This window comes from Panicum virgatum, chromosome 7N, assembly GCF_016808335.1.
Source record: "Panicum virgatum strain AP13 chromosome 7N, P.virgatum_v5, whole genome shotgun sequence".
Classification (NCBI taxonomy): domain Eukaryota; kingdom Viridiplantae; phylum Streptophyta; class Magnoliopsida; order Poales; family Poaceae; genus Panicum; species Panicum virgatum.
Genome location: NC_053151.1, coordinates 30,370,546 through 30,393,714, shown reverse-complemented (window position 1 = coordinate 30,393,714; position 23,169 = coordinate 30,370,546). Strand labels below are relative to the sequence as shown.

The 23,169-nt window shown below is 45.5% G+C and overlaps 3 protein-coding genes and 1 non-coding gene across 4 annotated transcripts; 1 reads left to right on the top strand and 3 right to left on the bottom strand.

Annotated features, from left to right (window-relative positions):
- Positions 1-2,698: 2,698 nt before the first annotated feature.
- Positions 2,699-9,640, top strand: LOC120681552 (mitogen-activated protein kinase kinase kinase 3-like). The gene is made up of 11 exons (XM_039963071.1): positions 2,699-3,262; positions 4,816-5,472; positions 5,650-5,737; positions 5,846-5,908; positions 6,636-6,796; positions 6,878-6,953; positions 7,824-7,883; positions 7,973-8,080; positions 8,163-8,399; positions 8,801-8,907; positions 8,986-9,640. The coding sequence occupies exons 1-11, from the start codon at positions 2,910-2,912 to the stop codon at positions 9,239-9,241; spliced, it is 2,166 nt and encodes a 721-aa protein (XP_039819005.1). The 5' UTR covers positions 2,699-2,909; the 3' UTR covers positions 9,242-9,640.
- A 371-nt stretch (positions 9,641-10,011) lies between these two features.
- On the bottom strand, positions 10,012-10,084 carry TRNAF-GAA. Its single transcript has one exon. It is a non-coding gene; the product is annotated as a tRNA-Phe (tRNA).
- Positions 10,085-10,210: 126 nt separating this feature from the next.
- Positions 10,211-12,321, bottom strand: LOC120680793 (U-box domain-containing protein 25-like). The gene has a single exon (XM_039962339.1). The coding sequence runs from the start codon at positions 11,604-11,606 to the stop codon at positions 10,398-10,400; it is 1,209 nt and encodes a 402-aa protein (XP_039818273.1). The 5' UTR covers positions 11,607-12,321; the 3' UTR covers positions 10,211-10,397.
- A 6,635-nt stretch (positions 12,322-18,956) lies between these two features.
- Positions 18,957-19,727, bottom strand: LOC120681133 (DNA-directed RNA polymerase II subunit RPB1-like). The gene has a single exon (XM_039962667.1). The coding sequence runs from the start codon at positions 19,725-19,727 to the stop codon at positions 18,957-18,959; it is 771 nt and encodes a 256-aa protein (XP_039818601.1).
- Positions 19,728-23,169: the final 3,442 nt, after the last annotated feature.

Below are 23,169 nucleotides of genomic sequence, written 5' to 3'. Positions count from 1 at the left end.
AAATGAAGTTCCTAGCTATATATTTTCCTAATTTGATGCTATATCCTAAGTCCCCACCCCTTTTCTCTTGGTCCATTCTCTTTCTATCCCCATATTTGATTGAGAGTTTCCTCAGTTCCCTAGCAACCTCGCCTCTATCTACTAGTGGCATTTACAGTCCCAGTGAGCCCCAAAACAACACTAATGCGACTCCCAACTATATTTGCCGATGATAGATGGCTACTCCCTCACTAATTACATAAACATGTGACCGCGCCCTAACCTCTATGGCTCACCAGTGTTCCTCCACCGCCGTGACATGGTAGGCACCAGCTAATGCCACTTCACTGTCCCATCCACCACCGCGATCGGATAGTTATCTCTCTGATGGTCCCTCTAAGGCCATGAAGTTGAAGTAAATCATCCCTGCCCCTTGCCTATCTTAATTTCTGTTAAACTAATCGATTATTTGTCTTATACTATGGTTGACATAATTCAAAGCGTTAGGACTTATTAATAGCCAATCAATCAGTCAAGTTTGATCAAATATATCGTGCTGAGCTGACAAAACAATACATACCTGGTGGCATGGCAAGTGCAATACCCTATGGCGGCCAATATATTCCAAAGCACGTTATTTTAGCTATCGTTGCTTTCATCTCCCTGGTTAATTACTAACCTCCGTTTCGTAATACATAGCACCCCTTATTCAGAGTGCCAACTTTGACCAAACATTTTTTTTTAAAAAAATTTGTACATACTTGAAAATCTCAAATAGTAATAAAGTCTATTTCATAATAAATCTGTTAATACATATATAAACATTAAACATTTATAAATATTCTACAGAAAAAAAGACATTTGGCAAGTTGGCATGCTAAGCGAGGAGTGCCAAGTATTTTGAAACAGAGGTTAGTATCTTTTCTTAACCCCAAAAAATAAACAATCACCCCGCTGTGAGCCGATGCTACCAACATTATTTGCCACCACCAACTAATTAAGCTTCTTGTGCTCTATACTAAACTAAACTACTAAAGCCGCATCAGTGGCTAACTAGTGGCGGCATCTCTCAAATGATGCGAATGGTCTTTCATGTATCTGCTTACAGAAGGAAAGAAATAATTATAGTCATCATCAAGTAGCATCTGTGTAAGCACACCCTACTCTCGCATCTATGGGGCTGTTCGGCTGATTTAAAAGCCGGTTGATTTTGGCTGATTTAATAGTACCATGTGAGAAGAAATAAGCCAAAACAAGCCGAAATAAGCCGGGAAAAGAGAAGCGAACATGGCACATGGGTGCTCTCGAGATGAGCTGTGCTATCCGTCGGCTGCACAAGTGTTTAAAAGAGACACGATGAGCCAGGGCATCGAGATCCTTTTGGCCTAATGTTCCTCTTTTGTTTTCTTAAAAAGAGAAAAGAGAAACAATGACAATGCCATAAAAAAAATGAAATTCTCATAGCTGCTCGCCTGCCACGTCAGCGGGGTCCTTCCCCGGCCGACCGTCGCCCGGACCCGGCCCACCGCCGAGGCGTACGCCACCAAGCTTCTTCCCGCGCTCGACACACCATCAGGGTTTCAGAAACCGTCCGGGAACCGCCGGTTTCCGGGATTTTTTCCCGTTTCCGGTCCGGTCCGAGACAGTAAACCGGGTCCGGTTTTTTATATTTTAGGCTTCTAAATCCAAAAATACAAAAGTAAATTTTTTGTGCTACTGTTCCGGTTCTGAACAGTACCACCGGTTTTTTAAACCCTGCACACCATCCGCGAAGATTCCCTCCCCCCTTCCCGCACGCCGACGCAATCCCCCGCGTCAGCGTGCCCCCGTGCGGGGTGGGGAGGGCTAGTGCCAGCCTTGGGCCTTGGCTGCTTGCGCGCGGCGGCGGGTCGCCGTCGCCGCAGCTGCCACCCACCCTCGCGCGCTGTAACTCGCGCGGGCACACGCGGAACCGACCTGACCTGACACTCCCCACCACCCCCGCGCACCATTTTTTCTTCGAGAGGGTGAAAGGAAAAGAAATCCGAAAAAGCGCACCATTTTTTCTTCGAGAGGGTGAAAGGAAAAGAAATCCGAAAAATATCTCCCCCGTTTGTCTAGTCTAGTAGCGGCCGAGCGAGCATTCGTCTCCTTCACCTAAGAGCAGGTACAATAACTAGTACACCTCATCAGTCGAATCGCCAAGACACGTAGAAAGAACCTAACGTGGATGAGAGAGAATTGGAGAGAGAAAGCTAGCTTATCGATGCTGCCCGCGCCGAGCGATTCGCCTGTTTTGTGGGACCGCCCTCATCAAGACTGCTCGGCGAGCCCGACGCAAATGGTTAGTGGTGGGGCCTACATAGAAAAAATAATTATGTTGGGGTGTGTGAGAGACTAGTTGTTGTAATGTTTGTCTGTTAAATTTGTCTATTGGTGATGTGGCTTGGCTTATAGCCAAACTTATTAAATCTGCTCTAAGAGCAAGTTTAATAAAGCCTCCGTGAGCGGCGGCTCGTCGGACACGTCAGAAAAAAAGCATACCTGGCGGAGAGAGAAACGAAGTGAGAGAAAGAACGGACGACTCGCGAGCCGCTGCATTGATTGAGCGGATTGCTGCACTCTCATTCGCTCACCACGCGAGGATAGCATTAAAGCTCATGGGCCCCGCCACCCCCAGCTCGGCTGCTCGCGTGAGGTGTGGAGCGCGAGACGCCGGCGAGCGGGCGTGTTTATTAGACCTGCCCTAAAGCGAAGCGCCGTCGGCTTCGGCTCCTACCTCGCGCCTTCCTCGCGCGGCGCGCCTCTCGCCCCCTCGTCCCCTCTCGCCTCTACGCACGTCCCTCCCTCGACCCCGCGCACCGCGGCCGATCGAGACCGGCGGCGGAGAGACCCTGCCCGGCGAGCGCCGGCGCCGCGGGAGCTGTTTGGCCCCGGGTGGGGGCGGCGCGATGCCCGCGTGGTGGCCCGGCAAGTCGAGGTCCAAGTCGAAGGCGAAGCCCCCCGGGTCGGGGGCCGTCTCCGCGGCCTCCTCCCCGCGCAAGTCGGCGGACCTCGAGTCCCCCTCCCCGTCCCCGACGCCGCGGGCCCGGGAGAAGGCGCGGAGCCTCGACACGCCCGGCGCGGCGGCGCGCGCCCGGTGCCCCGCGGGGCACGGGCTGGTGGGGTACAAGCTCCCGGTGCCCGCGCCGGACCCGGAGCCCGTCGGGGCTCTCTTCGAGGAGGAGGTGGCCTCCTCCGCGGGGGAGTCCAGCGCGTGCTCCGTCGGGTCGTTGGACGAGGCGCACGACCAGCATGGGTTCAGGTGAGCGGGTCATCGTGGGAGTGGTTTGCGCCTGCTTATGGCTGGCTCAATTCCGAATTCGCTGCAGCCTGCTTCTCTGTCTCACTGGAATTCGCTTTCCCCATTTGGGCTGCAATAGTTGCACTCGAATTTACCTAGCACTCTGATCGAATTGGGGGGGGGGGGGATTGCGTGATTAGATAGGTCGATCTCCACGCTTAGTGTATGATCTCTCACTCTAATTTGGCGTGCGACGGATTCGAGGGCCTTTTGAATCAACTACGGAGTTAGAGTGAGCTGTGAGGATTCACACCAACTGCACCAGTTGACCTTTTCTAAGGTCGTCCCACTTCAACAATATGGTAAATACAGATTGAGGACTGGACGATCCAGTTCGAAATTCTGAAGAATGAGTAAACAGCCGTGTCTTTGATGTTCCACCAATTCGAAATTGGAGCTGTCATCCTCTGGTGCAGATTAAGTTGTTTTGCTGATTCTTTGTTTATCCTTGTGGTGCACATGGGTTAGTTTATCTTTTTGTTTTGCACACATTATATGGCACCTTGGGAATCGTTCCATTGTGCATATTTAAATAAGTACATTATTCAGTAGCCTTTTGTGGATAAATAAGTACATTATTCAGTAGCTGTGGAGACACAGTTAGAGTCGAAAGGGTTCAGACTTAGTAGAACCAAGACCGAGTACATGATGTGCGATTTCAGCGCGACTAGGCATGAGGGGGGAGACGTTAGTCTAGATGGGCAAGTAGTGGTTCAGAAGAATACTTTTCGGTATTTAGGATCGGTGCTATAAAAGGATGGCGACATTGATGAAGATGTTAGGCATAGAATTTCAGCTGGCTGGTTGAAATGACGGCAAGCTTCTGGCATCCTTTGTGACAAGAGGGTGCCACAAAAGCTAAAAGGCAAATTCTATAGGACAGCAATTCGTCCGGCGATGTTATACGGTGCTGAATGTTGACCTACAAAAAGGCGACATGTCCAGCAACTGAGTGTAGTAGAGATGCGGATGTTGCGGTGGTTTTGCGGGCACACAAGGAGGGATAGAGTCCGGAACGAAGTTATTCGGGATAGGGTCGGGGTGGCACCAATTGAGGAGAAACTTACCCAGCATCGGCTGAGATGGTTTGGACATGTCCAACGAAGGCCTCCTGAGGCGCTGGTGCGTAATGGGGTTCTTGAGCGGGTCGATAATGTAAAGAGGGGTAGAGGTAGACCTAAACTGACGTGGGATGAGTCGGTTAAGAAAGACCTTAAGGATTGGAATATCTATAAAGAGATAGCTTTGGATAGGAGCGCTTGGAGACTAGCTATCAATGTGCCTGAACCTTGAACTTATTTCTTTCGGGTTTCATCTCTAGCCTACCCCAACTTGCTTGGGAAAAAAGACTATCAATGTGCCTGAACCTTGAACTTATTTCTTTCGGGTTTCATCTCTAGCCTACCCCAACTTGCTTGGGAAAAAAGACTATGTTGTTGTTGTTGTTGTTGTATTCAGTAGCCTTTTGTCGATATGTTTTCTGATGTTTATTGGTTGCTTGGTATGATCTCTAGGTCAATGGATCCTGTTGCTTTTGTAAGGGGAAGAAATATGCCATCTGATTCAGATAGAATCTTAAATGAAGACAAGCATGTCATGTCTTGCAGCATGCCTCGGGAGCATCAGAAGTTCTTTGATGTTCCTGTGTCTATTGTCAGAGAACATCATTTGCACAACGAAGAACCTTCAACAAGTGAAACCAGTTGTTCACGTGGAAGAACGGTATCTGAAGATCTTTTTGCTCAAAGAACGAGAAGCCTCTCCCCTGTCCCGAAAGGCCATACATTCGCCATGAGCAATGGAAATTCTAGAGAATTTGGGTTTAGCCCGAGGTCACCAGTGAGAATGATGGATGGTTTGAGGAGCCCACCTCATCCCTTGCCTCTTCCTCCAGGTTCTGCTGCTTGCTCGCCACTTCCTCCAGCTTTTACTGGTTGTTCACCTCTCCATCCAGCTTCTGCCGCTTGCTCACCTCTTCACCCAGCTGCTGCTTCTGCTTGCTCACCTCTTCCTCCAACCCACAGTTCGTGCTCGCCTCTTCCTTCATCTCCCAGTTCCTGCCCGCCTCTTCCTTCATCTCCCACTACTTTGGCACAGTCCCAATCACAATGGAAAAAAGGGAAATTGCTAGGGAGTGGTACATTTGGCCAGGTTTACCTTGGATTTAACAGGTATCCTATTCTTGCCCCATTTTACGTCATGGTAACTTTGTGCTAGCATGTGAAAGTTGATGCATTAGAATTGCACTCCAAGCTACAACTATACAGTAGAGATATGGCGGTGCACATACATTAACATATTCAGTTGCGTTAAGAGAAATTCCTAAGTTTATGATGTTTAACATGCAGCGAAAATGGTCAGTTTTGTGCAATTAAGGAGGTTCAAGTTAGTATGGATGATCCACATTCAAAGGAACGGCTCAAACAATTAAATCAGGTATTTTCTGTCTTATTTAATTGGCTTGGTTGCTGTCTCATGAATAATATGGTATTTGCATCTCTTGTTTTATTGACGCACCATCATGATTAACTTTGGTGTTAACAGGAAATAGATATGCTTAGGCAACTCTCGCACCCGAATATTGTGCAGTATCATGGAAGTGATCTGGTAAGTTATATTCGATAATCCATTGCTTGTATGTACTATCATGTTTTTTATTCTAAATGCATATTGTCTGTTGTGATCCAATTTTGTGAGCTGGTAGAAAGGTGCTTAGAATTTAGTAAGAATCCATAAATGACTGCTTGATGGACTGTTCTGAAAAGGGCATGGTGCAATCATGCACAAAAAGGTTACTTGTTTACATGGGCTTCGCCACTATTTGGAACTTAACATGTCAAAGAATGGATTGGTATTATATCATATGCAATGGCGACATCCTGTACTCCAATGCACGTAACTGTATCTAGTGAGCCAACTCATGTGGAATCCGTTCAATGGTTTGGTTGGTATTAGTATTAGGAGTTACAGAAATTGGTAAAAAGTTACTCTTCATGCAAGTCATTACACCTTCACGTAAAGTGCACACATAGAAGGATAGTGAGGGAGGGGGAAGGTAAGGGAATCAAGTATATGCTAATATTTTGCCTTGTTCGGTCCAACCCTTTTTCTTAATTTTGTTGTTGTTGTTGTTGTTGTTGCTCCCCTTATTTGCCTTATGTTTTGACTTATTTGCATTTCCTTTTTTATTCTAGTGTTTGTCCACTTCAAAATTTAATTTTCTGGTTACATACAGTATCATAGAGTTGTGTTTTTCAGCTTTTATTGGAGTTGCATTACAAAATAGTTGGCCACGCTTACACTTTCTAATAATTGTATCTATTTCTGTACACAGACTGATGACGCACTTTCCATTTATCTTGAGTATGTTTCCGGGGGTTCAATCCACAAATTACTAAGAGAGTATGGCCCTTTTAAGGAACCTGTGATTCGTAATTACACTGGTCAAATTCTTTCTGGTCTTGCCTACTTACATGGGAGGAACACTGTCCACAGGTAGTACTGGTTGTCTAATATTCTCATTCCATAGATATAACACAAAATGCAATAATCAAGTCGTACTTCTTTTTTTGGCAGAGATATCAAAGGAGCAAACATACTTGTGGGCCCTAATGGTGAAGTCAAACTTGCTGACTTTGGCATGGCTAAGCATGTATGCAGTGTTTACTTTCTGACTATCCCTCTCCGTCCCATGTATTTACACTCAATTACCATAAGATTTAGTCTTCTCTGGACTTATAAAGTCACTATTGATTTTGTCTCTGAATGATGTAAATTTTATACTACCCACGTTAATATTTTTCCTGTGCATCCTAGAAATTATGCCGAGGAATGCTTATATTATATGCATCCGAAAAGAGCACTATACCATTCAAATTGTGTTGAAGGTTGCTCCAACGCATCAGAACCCATGTTTTGTATATAATACCGAAGGAGTTAAAGTAGGTGCAAATTCTGTTTCCTTATAAAGCCAAATATCCAGTTTTCTACCTACTCATCACATGTGGAAAAGGAAATTTATGAGGGGGTGCCAATAATCTCTGTCTCTGCCCTTCTATGCATGGCCAGCCATGGTTTTCCAGGCAGTGTGGCATCCTGTGGCGTTGAGGGCATGCCTAGTCACCTACTCCCTCCATCCCAAATTATAGGTCATTTTGTTTTTTCTAGATACATCGTTTTGCCATGCACCTAGACATACCCTATGTCTGGATATGTAGCAAAAACTACATATTTAGAAAAGCCAAAACGACCTATAATTTGTAATGGAGGGAGTAGGTGACAAGGCATAACTAGGACCTTGTGGCATACTGTGTTATTGGGGGCATGCCTGGATGCCTAGACGATGCCTATGTGCCCAGCTGATGGTTCCTTAAATGTGAAAGCGTGGTTGATGTGTTTTCACGAATGTGCACACACAAGTTCGAACTCTTTGATGGTCATCAAAACAAGGATCAACACAGATTCTGGCTTGCTTTTGTTTTCCTCTGCAAACCCTTCATTTTTTGTTACTTTATTGAAGCAGATATCATCTTTTGCTGAAATACGCTCTTTCAAAGGAAGTCCTTACTGGATGGCGCCTGAGGTGAGCTTTTTATTACTAAATTCTATCAATCTTTGTTGTAATCCATTATGTCTCTGAATGAAAGTCACCCATCATTGGGAAAACTTTAGGTTATAATGAACAGTAAAGGCTACAGTTTAGCAGTGGACATTTGGAGTTTGGGATGTACCATTATTGAAATGGCAACGGCAAGACCTCCTTGGCATCAATATGAGGGGGTAGGCTTTCACTTAGCAATTGTGTATTTTTATGTAATCTTGATGAATGATACTGAGCCAATATTTTCTAATGATGTTGCAGGTAGCAGCAATATTTAAGATCGCGAACAGTAAAGATATACCTGAAATCCCAGACAGTTTTTCGGAGGAAGGGAAAAATTTCTTGCAGCTTTGCTTAAAACGGAACCCTGCATCTCGTGCCTCTGCAGCCCAGTTGATGGATCACCCTTTTGTTCTGGATCATCCTTCAGTCAAAGCTGCAAAATCCAGTGCATTGAGAAATGCATTGTCTTCTCCAGCTGATGGCAGGCTCGCAATGGTAATTGTTTCTACTTACGCAGACACAGTTTTTTCTGATTCTTTTATTTTCTTTGCTACTTTCCAAGCGCCAATAAGAAAAACTAAAACATGTTATAGTGGATTGCGGGATTACTTAACATTTGTGCAAACTATCTGATCTTGTTTGGACCCAGTCTCCCTTAGTTTTTGATAGTTGTATTAATGATAGGCATGCTACCTCAATTGCTTGTATTTCGGTTTTGTTGCATCAAAAAAGCTCTTGATGGTAGCTTAGCTGACAAGAAATGCTCCTTTTGCACATTATTTCAATAAAGTTCAGTGTAGGATTACTTATTCACAAAGGGACAAAAATGTCGTCATCATACTATTAGCTGAGTTCACCTAAAATCTCACCACTCCTTGTCCTCAATTTTGCTGCAGTCCAACAGGGAGTTGCCCTCACGGAAGATTATTACTCCTCTGAGGGATATAGGACTGAGTGCGAGAGATTTTACTGGATTTTCCACTGCTGTTCCTTCACCGCACAGGTACCATGACGTTCCACTTCCATCCTTGATTTGTACTGTTTCATGCAATTTTGACAGGCAACGTTTGTCATACAACAGCCCAATTCCTGGGAGAACAAACATGTCTATGCCAGTTTCACCATGCTCAAGCCCTCTACGGCAGTTTAAGCAATCTAACAGGAGCTGCATGCCCTCTCCACCTCACCCAATGCTTTCCCCTGGTGCTGGCTACAACACATTAAGTTACGCCCAAAATCAGACGAGGCGAAGTCCTACTCCTGCGATTTCTGATCCTTGGCTGGATGTTGGCCATTTGAAACTCCAAAGCCCCTATGGTTCCCCAAAAAGTTTCTGAGGGCGAGCTATGAGAAAGAAAATGAAGGATGCAACATCTCCATGACAAGTTAGTTATTCAGAGATGACTTGTGTTGTGTATAGTTACAACGATACGAGACTTACAGTTACAGGATGTTCTGTACAGCGAAAATCGGGCTCATGAGAAGGAAGTTGTAACAGGAACTTCTGTATATCCATAGGGTCTGTTGTCACCTGTCGGTTCCCCTATATAGTTACATGAGTCCTGATGTAAATCCTCACAAAATCTTTCAGATGACTGCGGGATGCAAATTAGTTAGTTTTGCACGAGCTGACATCTCTGTGCAAATAGAACCACTTAGCACTTTCATTGCAGATGTAACCATGTCTTTACGAATGAGTCGCTGAAAGTTACAGGTTGGAGTTTCTGTTCCTTTTATATTCATTTCCAGATCCTATCAGGTTAATTGATAAAAAAATTAAGTGACCGGGACAGCTTATATTTTGGCCAATTATGTTGGCATCGAAAGCTGTATAACATGGACCGGTGTCAGGAAAGCCTATCGCCCAGTCGTGTCGTGCGCACGGCAAAGCCATGAATGCTTGCAGTTCTTTGCGACTTTGCCTGATTGAAAAGGTCTGAAAAAACGTACCGAAATATAAAACCCCCCAAAAAATGCTTGTGACTTCACCTGTTTGAAAATTTTAGAATGAAACACGTACCGAAATATAAAACCCCCCAAAAAATGCTTGTGACTTCACCTGTTTGAAAATTTTAAAAAATATAACAAAAAAAATAAACGAAACTTTTACGGTGAGCGTGGATCGAACACGCGACCTTCAGATCTTCAGTCTGACGCTCTCCCGACTGAGCTATCCCTGCTTAATGTTGTTCAACGCAATTTAAGTTCGTATTTAAAGTTTTAGTAAAATCTGTATTAGTCATGAAATACCGGAGGCCCGGAGCTAATCCTCCCGAACTATCTTCTCCAGTCTCCAAGCTCCAGCATTGCAAAATAACCTGGCTTGAAATTGGCATGCATTCTTGACACAGCTTACAAGATGTATCCATGAAATGAATTAGCAGACGTTCTTGATGCAGGACTTACAGCTTGAAAGCCAAGAACGTCTAGCCTAGCACCTTACACACCGGCATGGCGGCATCAACACCTAACCTAACCGCTCGCTTGATTGCTTCACATGGATCTGAACAGCTTCAGCAGCGACCTCGCCTTGGTCTTGGCCCTGTTGTCGCACTGGCTCTGCAGCAGCAGCAGCACCTGCGTCACCACCCCGGCGCCGGCGGCCTCGCTCCGCTCCGCCCTCGACTCCCTGCACACGGCCAGCAGCGCCGCCACCGCGTGCTCGCTGCCCTCGTTGCTCGACGACATCATGAACACGTGCCTCACCAGCGCCCGCACCGCGCCGGGCTCGCGCGCCACCGCCCTGCGCCCGGCCTCCGACGCGGCCAGCGCCTCCAGCGCCGCGAGCGCGCTCGACGCAGCCGCGGCGCCGGCGCCTCCGCCTCCCTTGCCCGCCGACGCCCACGACAGGCACTTGAGGAGCGCGGGCACGGCGCCGTGGTGGACGGCGCTGCCGCGCGCGGGCTCGGCCGCGCAGCAGACCGCCGCGACCGCGCGCGCCGCGGCGCCCGAGACGCGCTCGTCGGCGCGCTGCAGGAGCGGCAGGAGTGCCTGCCAGACGCGCGGCGACGCGGCGGCGGCGAGCGCCAGCTCCCGCGTCGCCGCGGCCGTGGCGATCGTCTCCAGGAGCCGGCACAGGCCCACCCTGACCCGGGCGCGGCCGCGTTCCAGGAGGCGCACCAAGGCCGTCAGGCTGGCCTCCGTCCTGAGCATGTTGAGGCAGCCATGCTCCGGCGAGGTCGGGCTCGACGGCAGCAGGCTCAGCGCGCACTGGAGCGCCAGCTCCTCCTGCTCGGACAGGTCCCACGGCGCCGGCGCGTGGAAGACGAGCTGCAGGAGCACGGGCAGGAACCCCAGCTGGAGCATGCACGCGCGGCCGACGTCCGACTCGGCCGCCAGCGTCGCCGCCTTCTTGAGCGCGGCCACCTTGGCATTGGCGCCGGCGCCGGACTGGAGGCAGCGCTTGAGCGCCGCGAGCGACGGCTCCTCCGCCTCCGCGTCGTCGTCGGCGGCGGCAGCCGTGGGCTCGGGGATGTGTTGTTGGTCGGCGGAGAGCCAGCGCTCGATGAGGTGGCGCAGGGTGCGGTTGGGCACGAGCACGGCGTCGCCGAGCGGCTGCATTGTGACCGGGCACGTGCGGTGGCCGGCGGCGAGCCACCGCTCGATGCAGGGGCGGTCGTACGTCTGCCCCGTGCACAGCGTCACGGGGTCGGTGAAGATGTCCAGGCTGATCGGGCACCTGAACAGGTGCGGGATGCTCATCTTGCGCGCGAGCACTTACAGGGATCGGATCAGCAAGAAGTGATCACGAAACGCCAGGAACTCATTCCCAACTCAAGGCCCACACTCCAAGACGGCAAGAGCAGATCAAGAACCAACGCAAAGCTAATCACTCCCAAAACGCCAAGAACTCACAAGCAGGGCGGTGAGATCAAGAGCTCCAGCTTCCGAAGAGCAATGCAGCGCGAAGCACCGCAGCACCAATAAAGCCCTTGATCTTTTATCGAGCACTCACTCCCACGCACCCCCCATCAAGAATCCATGGCGACGCGACGCGACGCGACAGATGACGATGCCGCTCGAGTGACCGCAGCAGAGTTACTGCACTGTGGCCTGTGGCCAGCCCCTGATGTGGTTGTACTTGAACTCGCTGCAGATGAGACGATGGCCATAAAGCCGGCCGGCCAGACAACAGGAGCTGCTGCTGATGCTGCAGGCTACAGTGCTGGAATATGGGTTCCCAGTCGAAGATGAGAGAGAGAGAGAGAGAGAGAGAACGAGACGGAAGGACAAGCAAGAGCAATGCAATGCAAGCGAGAGGCCGGAGGGGTGCTTGCAAGGAGGAAGAAGATAAAGGCAAAGGGATGGCGAACTTTCTTTTGCGGGCGGGTGGTCGCCGAAAGGGAAAGGTCTAGGGATTGGACCGGAACAGGGGAGGGGTGGCGAGCGAGAGGAGGCGGGGAAAAGTTTGCAGCCTGAAAACTTCACAGATTGGAACGCCCGGTTGGACAGAGAGGCTGCAACCTGCAAGGCTGCAATGTTCATGTTCATCAGGTCTGTGTTTTTCAAAAAAAAAAAAAGTCCACCAGGGCTGCTAGCTTCCTCTTTTCTCAGAGCAGGCTTATCAGGACCTAGAACTGTATCAGCAGCTACACTTGGCAACTTGCGAAGCCTCGGATGAATTTGGTTGGAATCGGGAATTTTGTTTGACAAAATCAACTGCCTCTGCAAGCTAGGAGGTGAAACTTAACATTGCAACGGCAAAAGCTTTGTTATGAGACTACCAATAAAAAAAAACTTTGCTATGAGTTTGTCAGTTTGTCTCGCTAGAATTTGGCAAAAGCTTCTGCGGCAGGAGTAGAATGTGCCCCTCATGCTACGACGATGTCGACTGGTGTGTAGATCACTGGCGCCAGCGCTGTAGCCGATCGTGGACCGGTCTGCACTCCATGTGTCATGATTATTCCATTTGCAGCGAGCAACGTGGTGGCGTTAACATGGGGCGTGAGAAGAAATAAAAGCCATCACCTGAATTTTTTTTGAGTGCGTCGGAAGCATTATGATGAGCGCGAGCAATTCTTTGAGTACTTTTCCCCTCTCCATCTCCCTTGCCTTTCTCTCTGAAAAAAACTGGATAAAAAAATTCTCATGAGATTCATGTCATCGGCCACGTGTGACATCGTGCCTGCCAGGAGCGGATCTATAGGGGGCTGAGGGGGCTCCAGCCCCCCTACTGCCCAAAACTCCGTGGAGCCTCCCACCACCCCTTAAAATTTTGGAGACCATTAATGAAGGAAGGGAGAGAGCAAGGAAGAAGAAGGATCACCAGCCCCTCTGCCTTCCATTTCTGGCTTCGCCACTCCTGGCCCACTTGTCAGCCACCAGTGTGAGTGTGACATTGCAGTAACAGCAGCAGCTCCGATGCAGAGCTCCACGACAGAACGAGGCCGAGGCCGGGACGAATCTTTGTTACCGGACCGACACCGCTAGGCTACAAAACAGTGTGATCTGTACAGTTGAAAAACCCAGGAGCTGCGCCGGTTAATCGCCGTCTCGAGCAGCTCAGCGAGGATAAACAATGCGGTTCTGTAGACTGCACTAGGCGCCGCTAATCAGCTAATGGCAGGGTTAAACGCGGCTAGGTTAGGGCAGCGCCAAAGTCTTGGTTCTGCACTGTACTTTTGTGGCGCTGTAGCCAGCAGAGGCAGCAGCATTACCCAAATCAAGGGACTCGGCTAGCTCCACTTGCAGGGGACTACTCTAGGATTCATCAGACATTGATCATATATATTAGTATGATCATCATATAAAAGAAGATGATGACCAAAGGTGTAGATTAAACTTTGGGGAAATTTTGTGGAAAGTTTGCGCGAATAATATTATCCGACCGACAGATCGACCCTGCATGCCACGTAGACATACAGTGACAACAAGAAAAACTGAGTGCTTCTTTTTTCTAAGAAAGAAAGTTTGAGTTTATTGCGTTGATGGAGTAGTCTGAGGAAAGTTACATAAGTACAGGAGGATTAAGTGGTTCTGTTCCATATAAAATTCTTCATTATCCTCAATCTTCCACGGTCAAATAGCGCTCTCGAGATATTATTGTTAGTCATTGCTATGTTTTTTTTAGTAAAGGTGTGTTATTATTAGCGTGCAAGATCGTCTAAAAAATTATTGGCGCGCAATAATACTGTTTATTGTGCACAGGAACTCTTCTCCTCAGTCCTTACTCTCGACCGAGCTAACGTGACGGTTACCCGTTTGTTCAGGTCATCGAGCACAGTTGACTTCAGGTAGTTCGGTTTGAACAGCAAGAGTTAACTGCGTGTAATTTTCGACTGGTACACGAAAGGCCAGTAGTTCTCTTTTCTCCACCGCAATCTCTTACCACACTTTTTTTTTCATGTATTGAAAAATTAGGCATGCCAGCGCCGGCAGAGGACTGCCAGTCTGTTTTGTAGTGGTATATATATATATGCAGATATATTTATCAAATCAAAGGAGTTGCAGGGTTCAGAAGTTCAGATGGAGAAGTTACATTCCGGTCAGGTTTTCCTGAAAAAACAGCTTGAAAATTAGGCGAAATGGCGAATAGTAATAAAATAGTAACATAATTTTAAAATAAAAGGAGAAGACTTAGACTTGTCTGTAGCTTTGCTCGCATGCGTATCTGTTCAAAGATTGGACCCTGCGTGTGCAGTTAAAAGGACATCGCCCGGATCCACTCCAAGCGTAGAGAATTGCACGCCAAACGATTTGACTTGAGATATATTGTTTTGTGGTTCAATGTCCAGGCTGGAAAACCATTGCTAGTAAATTGTGTTCTAGACCTTTCCCTCAAAAACAAAAGGTTGTGAACCATTACTATGTCTATTGTCACCCTCTGAAAACCATCTATCTATCTATTATATTATTAAAGGAGTGTTAAAGAAGCCACCACGTTCGCCGAGAGAGTCTAGAAATTCCCACGTTAATCTAAAAAAGAGAATGATTTGCACCGTTAGATTTTATGAAGATCTAACGGACTATATTATTCTAAAGAATCCATATCACATAAATATTGGATAAAAAGTTTGTATTTCCTATTAGACTCTGCACATCAATTAGACTCGGACTCCAATTAGAGACTCAGCACATCAATTAGGTACATGCATCACTCGGACTCCATTAAGGAAACATCACATAATAGATACATGCATGTCTGTTTATGGGTACAACAAAATTTGAGCACCTTTTGTGTCCAGAATTTTTTTTTAAAAAAACATCACATTATAGCTTCACCGCCAAACCTTTAGATAGATAATCTTGGAACTAGAAAAATAAGAAAAATAGGATTTAATCCAATTATTAGTAAATAGCTAATACAAAAATTTAAAAATTAGAAAAACATAAGACACGATCAAAAAATCCATGTCAAATACGTTAGTAGATAAGTAAATTTGGAACTAGAAAAATAAAAAAAATTAGAACTTAACACATTTGAAACTAAAAAATTAAGAAGCCACTACATTCACCGAGTGGGTCTAGAAATTAGCTCGGTCTATAAATACATGTCAATCATAAAAGGGGGAGAGTTACACTATTGGATTTTTATGAAAATCTATCGGGTCTACTCAACTAACCTGTATCTGATACATCTAATAAATACATATATAAATTCAAAATTTTAACAAATATTCTTTCTCTTCCTAACTTAATTGGTGTCTTGATCAACCTGAATTTCGAAGTTCCCACATTAAATAAAAATATGGCCATCTATTTTTATAATCTTTTTAATCATGTGATCAAGATTCAAGCAGATGAATTATATAGTTTAATTCGGTCGCCTCATCTTGCTGGTGCACCAAAACAACAAAAAAGAAAGTACATGCATTATAAGCATCCACTATATGGATTGAAACTTGCAAGGAAAGAGGAGAGTCAGGCCATAGAAAAAGCAGATGCATTTGATTGCAAAAACAAACCACGACAAATAATTGAACTCAAATTTTGCAGCCGACTTGCACAAAAGACCAAGCACCCGAACTAAACTGTCGCTTTGATGGATCAACCTTGAGCAAAATGTTAGCAATCAACCTTGAGCAAAATGTTAGCACACGATAACCTCATATTTATACATTTGACATAATTCAGCAAACCTGAATTACAACTAATGGTTTGACATTATAATTTGCCCAATGATGCTTTGATGTTAATTTATGGTTATGGTGTAACAAGTGATCCATGTTTGATTAGACATAGCATTACGATGGTGCCAGAAAGCAATTGCGGGATGTGACTAGCAAACACTCACCCGTAAAGCTGCCCTCAACCAAGGATCCAACTAATCGAGAGAAAACCATACTTTTATACTAGATGGATTGAATCGGCACCATTATTCCTAAGAGAAATCTAGACTACGTCTAGCAATTTTTGCCATAGCATACGAGACAAATCAAACGCTACCAACGCTGATGGAAAGGCAAGACATTATTTTTGTATATACCGGTGTGTAACTTAAAAATGTACTAGCTGATTATATGGGTAGCTGCACTGCAGATCACATGATGCAATTATGGTTCACATACTCGAGCTAGTAAGGTGCTGCATCTGCTGAACAATACTTTTTCCCTCTTCTAGAGAACGTGATTTTTTCTTATGGCGGTTCTAGTGGAAATAACATGTGGATTGAGTTATTCGAATGCGACTGAAGGGTCATTGTTTGAACTTGTTACACCAAATTTCTAGCTCACACTTTAATGAACTTGTGTGTTTACCTTTTTTTTTGTATGCGTTTGCGTGGCTGACTTTGTGCAATAATACCAAGTGTTATTCAACCTAGTGCTAGTACTGGTAAAACTTTGTTCCATTTCAAACCCCCATTTTGTAGTTTTTTTATGAGTCCATTTTACCGGTTTAGTCTGCGATCGCGTCAACAAATCGGGTAAATATGCGCAAAAGAGAAAGACATCTATCATAGAGACCTTAGTGAGGTAAAACCCAATTATCAAGCTAGCGAGTGCTATCGCTGTCATTTTACTGGGACTGGGAGTACACCAAAAAAGATAAAAGGAAATAAAGACGAATGAAGTGCCAGCAAGGTGGTAGTTCAAAGCAACAGCTTTGAATTAGGGTTGCTCTCCTGGCGCCGTCCCAAGTCAGACTGTCAGATTCCATGGTTGGGCAGGAGGAGCATAGTAGCATACCATCACATGAACCCAAGCACGGGGCTGTGTTCAAAGTCTGTGGCTGCTTGCAAGCTGTAACTTTGGACCAAAAACTGATGCTCTGGCAAAAGTTGTGGATGAACTGAATGCCTTTCAGCGTTGCTCATTCTAGAGTATACTACTAGTAGTTTCTCTTTTGCCGATCGGAGGCCTATTAGGTTCAGTGTACGCAGATAATCATCATTAGAACATTCTGAAGAAGAATTTCTATGAGGAATCCTGGAGTGTTCTCTGAACAGTACTCACCGACACGTGCGGGATCGCTGTGAACCATTCCTGGGTCAGGGTCTTAAGCCGTGAGGCCAGCTTGGGTTTCTTTGACGATAAGGTTAGGCCATGAAGCAAGAGGAAGAGATTCAGACGTCGCACGTGCAGAGTTGAACAGTTTCTTTCGGTGCTGGCTTTTGATCGACCCAGCGACATATCCCTCTTGATCCAACAGCTCTTTCTGACGAAACATCGCTTTCTGCTGCTGAGTTTTGTTGACCGGTTTCTCCCAGATATACTATACATAGAGATAAGGAGGAGACATCATTGTTGTCAAAAGAGTATGGCTTTGGCTTCTGGATGGTCTGAAGCTCGAACAAGCTGCAGTTTCAGCCTGATCTGTCGGTCCTGTCAGCTCATGTTGTTCCTTTGAGGGCATTTTGTATGGTACACCGAAATAACTGTGGACCGTTGATCTTATAGACTATTACCTCTTAGGAGGTAATAATTTTAATATTTATTTTATGCATTTAAAATCCGAAAATTAAGGATTAGATCTAATTTGCATGCATGATTAATTAGTTGAGATCTCTCCTCCATGCACTCGTCACATAGTTGTAGGAGATTGGGTGTAACTTTTTTTTTTGCCATGACGTGACATTTGGCAACCAGATTTCTGTTGTTTTTTTTTGCCATACAATGTGCCGGCCATTAAATTGGGACACATTTTTTTGTCCCCTCCATGACATGCACTTCACATATCCATCACTCATCACATACTGGTAGCAAATTGGGTGTAACGTTTTTTTCATGACATTTGCCAACTAGATTTTTTTTACCATATGATGTGCCTGCCATTAAATTGAGACAAGAAACATTTTTTGTCCCCTCCAAGAGTGTCACATACACATAGCAGATTGCATGCAACATTTTTGCCATTTCGCCACGGTGACATGTGCCAATCATATTTGAAATTGGATTTGCTAGAAAAAAAAGAGTGACATGGCATGTGATTTAAATATCTAGTAGATCTATACTAGATATGAGATGTGTGAGTTGAAATATTTTTTCGTAACCTGACATAATTTTTTTTCTTTTTAAAAAGGGTTACATATACGATGGAATCAGTCTATCTGATTTTCTCCAAGCCTTCAGCAAAATAGATATAATTAAATATAACACGTTTGTACACTTTTTTCTATTCTAATGTGACAACAACTAAATGTAACATGCGTGAAGTAGATTGAAATTGATTCCCCCTGCGTGCATGGCCGCATGCATGCTAACTGAAACAGCATGTAAAATCTTTTTTGCATTTAATTAATTGGCTTCTTTCTTCTAAAATTTAAAAGTCCAGATTTAATCAACCTCTTACCTCTTAGGAGGTACGTCACAATTTCAGAAAAGGATTTGGTCGGATCTTGAAATAGCGCATCGTACTATATATGCATCTGAAGTTGCAGTTTGCAATCAAACTCGATAAATAATGGTACAATCCCAATTCAGAGGTGAAGCAGCAATGGACAGGAAAACAAGATCATATGAAACTTGCAGCAAAATTTTTGACGAATCGTTCCATGCAGCGTAATACAACATCTACCTAATGCAACATCAATCGATTAATTGTGGGTCATACATAGAAGGCAGCAATTTGATCTGCCCCAAGCAAGATGTTCACTATTACAGTCTACAGATCTATCTAGTATCCATATTGATGTGAGAAGGCACGGTGAAGCCGGCCGCAGCTGGTCTGGCTCCTCTGGTACGGATGATGGCGGCGGCGCGCTGGAGACGTGCGAGACTCGGCGTCGGACACGGGCGGAGACGGAGGCGGAGTGCTTGGGGTGTACTCCGGTGTGGCCGCGCGCCGGCCGCGGCTGGCCTGGCTCCTCTGGTACGGGTGATGGCGGCGGCGCGCTGGAGGCGCGCGCGACTCGGCGTCGGACACCGGCGGCGTGCTGGGGGTGTACTCCGGCGTAGCGGCGCGCTGGGGAGGACTCTCAGGCGTGTACTCCGGCGTGCCAGGCGTGTACTCCGGGGTGCCAGGGGTGTACTCCGGGGTGCCAGGCGTGTACTCTGATGTGGCAGGCGAATACTCCGGGTCCGGCGACCCCGCGCGGCTGGCATAGCTCAGCGGCGCGTACTCCGGCAACGCGGCATGCGGCGCGTACCGTGGAGGTGGCGACGACCTGTCGCCGCCGTCGAAGCAGCCCGCGTAATCGGGAGATGCAGGCCCCCGCGAGGGCGTCAGGGGCGTGTACTCCGGCGTCGACCCGGCGCGCGGCGAGCAGCGGGGAGACGACGATGGAGACGACTGGTAGCAGAACCTCCTGCGGCCGCGACCGTCGACGCCGAGGCCCGCCTGGAAGGAGGGCCGGCGCTTCACCACGAACGGGCCGCCGGACGACGCCGAGAGGCAGCAAGAGGCGGCGGCCGATCCGGGCGCGGGGGAGGGGGACACCATCGCCATCGCGCGCGGCGATCCGGGGAGAGCTGGGGAACTCGGAAGGCGAGGAGAGTGGGTTGTTCGTGGCGGCGGCAGCGATCGACGGCGGAGCAGGGGAGGAGTCGGAGGATGTGGGCGTGATCGTGATGGGTCCGCGGCAATATAGCCCGCGGGTCGCGTGGGAAGCAAGCGTCGTCCCCGGTCCCGGCTCCATCCCAGGCTTTTGCCAGCTTTCGTCTCCGACTCCGACTCGGTGGTTGTGGCGGGGCGCGGGCGCGCGGCGCGCGGCGCCATACTTTCGCGCGAGTCTGTTTCGCGCCATCGACTACTCGGATTCGAACCGTGCGGGCCCCGTTCGCCCGGGCCCTTTTGTTTAGATACTTTCAAAATTTCAAAATTTTAAAAAAATTATCGTCGCATCGAATCTTTAAAAACATACATAAAGTATTAAATATAGCTAAACAAAATAACTAATTATACAATTTATTTATAATTTGCGAGACGAATCTTTTAAATCTAGTTAATCCATAGTGAGACAATAATTACCAAATACAAACCAAAGTGCTACAGTGTTTTACAACCAAAACTTTATGCATCTAAGCCCTTGTTTAGATGCCTTTAAAATTCTAATACTTTACAAGATTTTCCATCACATCGAATCTTTGAACGCATGCATGAAGTATTAAATGTAGCTAAATAAAATAACTAATTACACACTTTGTCTGTAATTTGCGAGACGAATCTTTTGAGCCTAGTTAATCCATGGTGGAACAATAATTATCAAATACAAACAAAAATGCTACAATTTTTTACATCCAAAAATTTATGCATCTAAACAAAGGGCGGGTCGGTTAGTTCTTACTTAGTTCGGCTCTTGGTGGGCCCGTCTAACCAGCCACTGACTAGTCCGCAGAGGCATCCATCCAGATACTGGATAGGAATATAGGATGGATTCAAACAGTAACAACTACTACGCTTTTGTTTAGTTGCTTTTAAAATTCCAAAACTTTACAAGATTCCCCATCACATCTAATCTTTGAACGCATGCATGAAGTATTAAATATAGCTAAATAAAATAACTAATTACACAGTTTGTCTGTAATTTGCGAGACGAATCTTTTGAGCCTAATTAACCCATGATCGGATAATAATTACCAAATACAAACGAAAGTGCTACAGTACTTTACACCCAAAACTTTATGCATCTAAACAAGGGCTACTTTAGTTTCCAAATTTTTTTTCTACAGTACTCGTTACATCGAATCTTTGGACACATGCATGGAGCATTAAATACAGTTAAAAAATAATTAACAGTTCAACTGTAAATGACGAGATGAATCTTTTAAGCCTAATTAGTCCATGATTGGATATTAATTGTCAAATAACAATGAAATGCTACAGTACCCAAATCCAAAAAATTTCACAAACTAAACACAGCCTAAATTACAATTTATTTTGATTTTTTATACATATATTTTGATGTACATTGTGTCTAAATACATAAGTAAAAACTATATATCTTTTTTTGCGGGTAAAAACATGTATCTAAACTGCCAAAATAAATTGTAATTTGGAACAGAGGGAGTAATGTGCGATCTTAAGTTCTTATAACAAGCGGGATAGCAACTAGTATTCAATTAGCTAGTCCATCCTAACTAAGTTTAGCTAGCCCTCGTTTAGATGCAGCTAGTAAACTTTTGGAAATGAAATATTTTCACATTTGAGTATTAAATATAGATTAATCACAAAATTAATTGCAGATTCTGTCTGTAAATCGCGAGATGAATCTAATAAACCTAATTAATCCACCATTAGAGCATGTGTACTATAGTAATTACTGTAGCAATCTAGTGTCTAATCATAGCGTAATTAGACTCATTAGATTCGTCTCGCAATTTACAAGTAAACTATATAATTAGTTTTTTATTTCATCTAGATTTAATACTCTATGCATGTAAGATTCCCATTTGATGTGATAGTTTTGGAATTTTGAATTTTGCATCTAAACAAGGGGCTAGTCAACTAATGAATTAGCTGGTGGATATAAACGAAACTTATTATGGTGTGTTTAGTTGGTGAAAAGTTTAGGATTTGATACTTTAGCACATTTCGTTATTACTTGACAAATAATATTCAATTATGGACTAGTTAGGTTTAAAAGATTCAGCTCGTGCTAATCAGTTAGACTGTGTAATTAGTTATTTTCTCAACTGCATTTAATACTCCATGCATGTGTCCGAAGATTCAATGTGATGAGTACTGTGCAAATTTTTTTGGGAACTAAACATGACCTTAGTAATCTTAATTGCATTTCTTTAAGATAACATATTTTTCGAAAGTTAGTACGGTCAGAGTGCACATACCCCGGTGGGTTGGCTGTTTATAGCACATCGTCCTGTTCTTGAGTCCCGGGTGACATGATTCAATCTTAACCCTTCGATGCCAATCTGACAATTAAGCTTGAGCCACGTGATAGGATGGGTTGGTGCTGCTGTGCTTACAAAATCCACTCTCACGGTCTCACCCAGGATGATATCATTTGCAAGGATTGGATGATCTTGACGATTGACAACACAAACAAGCTGTAAGCTATATAGTACTACGCATTACTGACGTGCTAGACTGACATTAACCATCAGGAAGACTGTTTTGTGGACAGAAACACTTCGGTTCAGAACTGTCCAGCTGACATGAACATGTGACCATTTTTCCCTCAATAATATAAGAACAGTGACCCTGTGTAGTTTTGATTTATGTATGAATGACTACTGCTCAACGCACTCTTTTACACGAGTCAGTCTTGTCACTCTCAGGAATAAATCCAAGCGCGCGGTTGTTTGATTACATTCCTGAGAATTTCCCTCATTTTGTTACAGTGGTTCTACTGGAAGCAGCCTGTAACTTGAGTTCTTCGGATTTGACTATATGTGGTTAGTAATTTGAACTTACAAAAATTCTTGCTCCTTCACCAGTTGGTCTGTTGCATTTCCAACCCCACAGGTTTCACGAGTCCATTTCATCTGATTCATCTCCGTCCGCGTGAACAAATTTGGTTATATGCAGAAAACCGCATCTTTTCGATGATAGAGACTTTAGAGGTAAACCAAATTATCAAGGACTGAAAATTTGGACCAAAGCGAGTGCCATCACTTTGGCATCAATGGTACTGTACCAAGTAGAATAAAATAAATACAAATGGAACTTGGAATAAGGACTGATGTTCCTGGTTCCTAGTCAAATTCCATGTATAGAAAAAGAACAGTACATAGTGAGCACAGTTGTTCAAAGTCTGAGGCTACTTGCAAGCTGTAACTTGACCAGAAGCAGATGCTCTCGGACTAGGCTTCACAAAGTTGCGGATGAACTGAATGCCTTGCAGAAGGCTCGCAGTAGAGTGCCACTACCAGCAGTTTCACTTCTTTATTGTCGATCGAAGGCCACATTCGGTTCAAACATGAAAGATTAG